This window comes from Coturnix japonica, unplaced genomic scaffold (genome assembly GCF_054131305.1).
Source record: "Coturnix japonica strain WE unplaced genomic scaffold, WE-NBRP24 Scf061, whole genome shotgun sequence".
Classification (NCBI taxonomy): domain Eukaryota; kingdom Metazoa; phylum Chordata; class Aves; order Galliformes; family Phasianidae; genus Coturnix; species Coturnix japonica.
The window spans coordinates 623,054-629,053 of record NW_028188964.1 but is presented as its reverse complement, the minus strand read 5'-3'; the positions used below and the strand labels follow the sequence as shown (position 1 = coordinate 629,053).

The window sequence follows — 6,000 nt, the reverse complement described above, 5'->3', positions numbered from 1 at the left end:
CATCTGACCTTTGTGGTTAGTCTTATAGATACTTTTTCTTTGCAGCTTTGTCTACACCTTGCTACACATCTTGCTTTTCCCTTAGGCCGTCCTTGCTTCTAGATACATATTTCATCTTTAGCTACATACCCTGTCTTTTCACATACTGATTTCTTCTCAGCTGCTTAGCCCGTGACCGTCCCTAGGATAAACCGTCTTTGTCTTTAATCACGTTCATTCTTTTACAATTTAACTAGTGGAATCTCTTCATGTCCTTTCTCATGAAGCCATTCTGCATAAACACTCTCCACAGTGCTCCAGCAGGCTTGCTGTGTTTGAGTGTTGGGGGCTGCATTCACGGTGTTCTTCCATGAACCAGGTGCTTTTCTGCACCTCCTGCTGGATGGTTGGATGGCCATACCATTTTCTAACAGTATTTCTGCATCTCTTTCCTGGGTAGCCGTCCCCTTTAGGCGTGCTTGCAGTCAATCAAAAGATCCCCCAGTTGGCACAGGCTGTCCTTGTTGTATGTCCTCAACTTCCTTCACCACTCAGGCCTCCAATAAAACTCCCCTTTCCCATTCCTCCTGTATCACTCTTCAGTTTCCTTAACTGCAGCCAGGGCAGGCAATAAGCCGTCATTCTGCTGCCTCTGTTTGCCTTAACTGTGTAGAGGCAGTGCCTTTAATTAGTGCTATGGGTGCAGTTTTGCATCTGTTTGGAGCCAAACCCTACAGGTGGAGGATGTGTGGCCTAAAGGATTGTAGGCGACTCGGGGAGGTCTTCGTTTATTGTGTGAATAAGCATTACCTGCACAACTTGCACCACGTAGTGCAGCAGAAATATTGTGGAATATCAGTCGCTTTTGATTCTGGGAGGACCGGTGCAGTTCTCCTTTGCTTCATATGTCACTTCCAAACCCGACACGATGCTGATAACACCTTTCCCATTTTGCATCCTATTACTGCCCCAGTGACCTCTGCTTGCTGCTCAACTACAGCAGTTGCCACGAGAACATTCACAGAAGAATTTGGGATGCGCTTCATGTCTCTTGTCATCGGTTTGTTTCCCTTCTTGCCATCCTGCAGACTTTGCCCATTGGTCACAAGTGGATCCAAACACAGCATACACTCCTAAGGGAGAAGCAGGACTATATTGGTTGATATAATAGGGATATGCTGTAGTGATTTAACAGTGACACAGCAGGATCGGAGGTGGCTGGATACACTTGGTTATTTACTGCATGGAGGGTAGGGTTACGCACACACCTACAGGAGGCCCTCCCATTGAGTCACGAGGCTCAGAGTAGTTCCCCTTTTTTTCTCATGTCTTCAGACCACAGAGGTAAGGAGCTAGGATATGGCTGGATCCTCTCCTAGTCCCAAGCTTGGTCAAGGCTTTGTGTGGAAGGAATCATACGTGCACAGTCCCTCTAAGACAGAACCTTAGAGAATACATGAAAGCTCCAAAGTAACCACGGGTGTCTTACAGAAGATCTGTATTGAGAAGGAGTCTTGATGTCAAGCTGCAAGGGATCTCTGTGCAGGTGTGAGCTGCAGAAACAGCCCTGCTCGAGGGCAGGTCCTGTGGTGCAGCCCGCTGCTGTGCAGCAGAGCTGGAGGGGCACTTGGGCTGCTCCCTCTTTTGGGGTAAGATGACTGCCTCCTTGCCGTGCTTTGTCTTAAGTCCCCTCTCAGTCTCAGCTGTTGAACTAAGTGTCATCTACCAGTTGTTTCAGCCTCCCAGTCTGAGACAGCTTTGTGACGGTTCATCTCTTTGAGCCAGACTGTTTCCTGTGCTGCAGCTCATTGTCTTCCTCTGCAAGGCTGGGCAGTGCCCTGCAGAAGGGCTGAGCTGGGACTGGGACTGCTGCATTCCCTCACAGCTCCCCTGCCATTTCTCTTCTCTCTGCAGGCTCCAGTTCAACTTCTGCCTTCCAGCCGTGATCATCCCAGCCTGCAGGAGAGCAGCAAATGGCCGCAGCACATCCAGTTGAGGTAGGGGTTGGGGAAGCAGGCAGTAGAGGCCAAGGGGCCAGGGATGTGAATGCAGGGGTAGAGGGAGGTGCCCTCAGCCAGCGTGTGTGTGCTGGGGACAGAAAAGCAGCTGGGGTGTGAGGTTCTGTCCTGTGCGAGCTGCTTGCCTGGGCCTTGGCTGTTCCCAGCAAGGAGCCTCTTTGCTTGCAGGAGCCCGTGAGCTTTGAGGAGGTGGCCGTGTATTTCAGCAGGGAGGAGTGGGCGCTGCTGGACCCTGTGCAACGAGAGCTCTACCGGGACGTGATGTTGGAGACATACCAGTGTGTGGCCTCGCTGGGTGAGAGCTTGTCTGCCTTTCCTCCTCGTTAGGGCACCTTTGGCTGTGCAGAATGAGCCTCTGCAAGCCGGGCCTTGAATAAACACCATGCAGCTACATATTGACTCACACCACAGTGCCAGCAAGAAAGGAGATACTGAAAAGCATGATTTTCAGAAGGGATTAGTATGCACGGCACTCTGATCAAAGCCACAGAGTCAGTGCTGGCAAGCAGGCATCAGCCAGGAGGGAGAAAACCAGCCCTTGTGTTGTGTGTTGCTTGGTGCCACCAGCTCCAGCTCACAGATGAATCCCTGGTTACTGCTATGGAATTGAGGATTTTCCATGCAATTGCCATCAACATTTTGATGCCTTGACCACTGGTAGACTGTAAGAAAACAAATAAGCTGTTGTAAAGTTAATTTGAAAGAAAAAATATCCCTTCACAATGTTCAGAGATGTCAAAACATTCTTTGCTCCAAGGGAAGCTGTAGGCACAGTGTCATTTAGACATAAATGGTGGTTTCTCCTTGGGGAGGGGCACAGAGTGGAACTGTTGAACAGGCACTGTGCCAGCATGAGGGAAATGCTCTCTTGTTCCCTGTTTCTCTCCCTGAAGCTCCACTTCCAGCCCCCAAGCCCATGGTGATCTCCCTGCTTGAAGGAGGGGAAGACCCCTGGATCCCAGATGTGCGTAGCCCTGAGACCATGCCAGGAGACCTCAGCCCAGGTGAGGTGGTGGAGGGAAGGGGAATGTTGGGGCTGTAAGAGCCTTCTCTGCCTGTGTTTTATTTGGGGCACCGTGTGCTATTGCTGCATTTCCTCTGTCATCCAGCAGCTGATGGGATCAAAAATACAAAGGAGGTTCCGCAGAGAAATTGTGTAGCGGAAATGCAGCGGAATCGCATCTCTGTGGAAGAAATCAGAAGGGATGTCCAGGAAGTCCTGCAGCAAGGTCAGGGTGAGCACATCAAGAAGCCCCTGGGAAAGCGTCTGGGAATGACACTGAGGAACCCAGTGGACTCCAACATAGGTCCAAAGCAGCCTGAGGAAATGAGGAGCAAGGATGTGTGCCAGATGAAAAAGCAGAATCCATGCACTGAGTGTGAGAAAAGCTTTAAACTGGATTCCAGCATCACTAGCCGACAGTGCACGCACTCAGCAAAGAGGCATTATGAGTTCTGTGATTCTGCAGAGAGCATGAAATGGAGACTCCACCCCACTGGCCAGCAGTGCATGTACACAGGAGAGAGAGCCTCTGAGTGCTCTGACTGTGGAAAGACTTTTACAGACAGTGGGAGCCTCACTTCCCACCAGTGTATCCACAGAAGAGAGAGACTGTACAAGTGCCTTGAGTGTGGGAAGAGCTTGAAAGGTATTTCTAAACTCAAAATACACCAATGTGTCCACACAGGAGAGCGACCGTATAAGTGCCTTGAGTGTGGGAAGAGCTTTAAGGATAGTTCTAACCTCAAAATACACCAACGTGTCCACACAGGAGAGCGACCGTATAAGTGCCTTGAGTGTGGGAAGAGCTTTAAGGATAGTTCTAGCCTCAAAATACACCAACGTGTCCACACAGGAGAGCGACCGTATAAGTGCCTTGAGTGTGGGAAGAGCTTCAAAAACAGTTCCAGCCTCACCATCCACCATCGCATTCACACAGGAGAGAGACCCTGCAAGTGCACTGAGTGTGGGAAGAGCTTCAAAGGGAGAACCCACCTCACCATCCACCAGCGTGTCCACACAGGAGAGAGACCATATAAGTGCTCTGAGTGTGAGAAGAGCTTCATAAGCAGTTCTGATTTGAAGCGCCACCAGCGCATCCACACAGGAGAGAGACCATATAAGTGCTCTGAGTGTGGGAAGAACTTCAAAAGCAGCTCTGAACTGAAGATGCACCAGCGTGTCCACACAGGAGAGAGACCCTGCAAGTGCTCTGAGTGTGGGAAGAACTTCAAAAGCAGCTCTGAACTGAAGGTGCACCAGCGTGTCCACACAGGAGAGAGACCATATAAGTGCTCTGAGTGTGAGAAGAGCTTCATAAGCAGTTCACATTTGAAGCGCCACCAGTGCATCCACACAGGAGAGAGACCCTGCAAGTGCTCTGAGTGTGGGAAGAGCTTCATAAACAGTTCTAATTTGAAGCTCCACCAGCGCATCCACACAGGAGAGAAACCCTATAAATGTCCTGAGTGTGGGAAGAGCTTCAAAAGGCGTTCTGAATTGAAGATGCACCAGTGCATGCACACAGGAGAGCGACCCTATAAGTGTCCTGAGTGTGGGAAGAGCTTCAAAAGGCGTTCTGAATTGAAGCTGCACCAGCGTATGCACACAGGAGAGAGACCATAGCTTCTGTCGGACATTTTAGAACATTTTGGCCAGGCCTGCATGCAGGGAGATGCCTGGGAACTTGTCTTTTCTCTCCCTCAGAGAATCCCATCTGCTGTGTTACCAGAATGTCTGCACCAGTGAGCTGAAATGGCAGGAAGCCTTGAGTGTGAGAAGGGCTTTGTGCCTAGCAGAGAGCTCCTCACACTCCCAGAAGAACTTCATGCAAAGCTCAGTCCTCATTAAACATTGCAGTCCACAGGACAGGTAGCTACTAGGAGTGCATCTCCTGCAGGAAGAGTTTCTCTCAGGGCTGGTGCCTCATTTCTCATGGGAAAACCCCCAGCAGGAGAGACCCTCAAAATGCTGGAGAGCCCAGGGATGAGGGAGACCAATGCTTCTCCCCATGCAGGAACAGTTTGCAAAGGAGACGGCATCACCGACACCCTCTGCAGAAGGGACTTAACCCAGGAGCTTCAGATGGCCTTTCCTTGCTGCCCAAAGCACTTCTCTCACCATGCCCGCTTTCCACTTCTACTCTTCCCACCAGCTGCTTTTTGATGCTGTTTTCTAGTGGAGAAGTGGTTGTGTAGGGATCTGCTGTGTGTCTGTGTGCATGTGTTGCTCTCAGTCATTTCTGAGCGCACTGATGCATCCCAGAGAAGGGTCAGCAGAGCAGTAACGTGGCTCTTGGAGGTTTTCTGAGAATCTTCTGTAGTGGAAAGAGAAGGGGGTGAATAAAGTAGCTGAGTTGTTCTGGAGCTTTCTTCACTGTAGTCTTGTTTTTGCTCTTAAAATAAATGTCAGCATGTGGAATGAGGAGAGGGAAAGGTGCAAGCAGGGTTTCGTTTTGGTGCCCTCTCCAGCCCACTGCTTGCTTCTGGACAAGGCATTTCCTTTCTTAATAGGGGAGATGCTCCAGGCCCTTCACCATCTTCGTGGCCCTCCGCTGGACTCTCTCCAAGAGATCCCTGTCTTTTTTGTACTGGGGAGCCCAGAACTGGACACAATATTCCAGATGAGGCACTAATAGGGCAGAGTAGAGGGGGAGGATCACCTCCTTCGACCTGCTGGACACGCTCTTTTTAATGCACCCCAGGATGCCATTGGCCTTCTTGGCTACAAGGGCACACTGCTGGCTCATGGCCAATCTGTCGTCCACCAGGACACCCAGGTCCCTCTCTGCAGAGCTCCTCTCCAGCAGGTCTTCCCCCAGCCTGTACCGGTGCATGTAATTATTCCTCCCTAGGTGCAATACTCTACACTTGCTTTTGCTAAACCTCATCCGGTTTCTTACTGCCCAGCTCTCCAGCCTGTCCAGGTCTCGCTGAATGGCAGCACAGCCTTCAGGCATGTCAGCCAATCCTCCCAACTTTGTGTCATCAGCAAACTTGCTGA

The 6,000-nt window shown here is 50.6% G+C and overlaps 1 protein-coding gene across 1 annotated transcript; it reads left to right on the top strand.

Moving 5' to 3' along the window:
• Positions 1-2,018: 2,018 nt before the first annotated feature.
• On the top strand, positions 2,019-5,363 carry LOC146751837 (uncharacterized). Its single transcript, XM_085533527.1, has 2 exons — positions 2,019-2,292; positions 2,891-5,363. The coding sequence occupies exon 2, from the start codon at positions 3,163-3,165 to the stop codon at positions 4,621-4,623; it is 1,461 nt and encodes a 486-aa protein (XP_085389653.1). The 5' UTR covers positions 2,019-2,292; positions 2,891-3,162; the 3' UTR covers positions 4,624-5,363.
• The last annotated feature ends 637 nt before the right edge of the window (positions 5,364-6,000 follow it).

Coding starts and splice junctions, on each gene's coding strand:
- LOC146751837 (XM_085533527.1), top strand. CDS start 3,163: ATGCAGCGGAATCGCATCTCTGTGGAAGAAATCAGAAGGGATGTCCAG.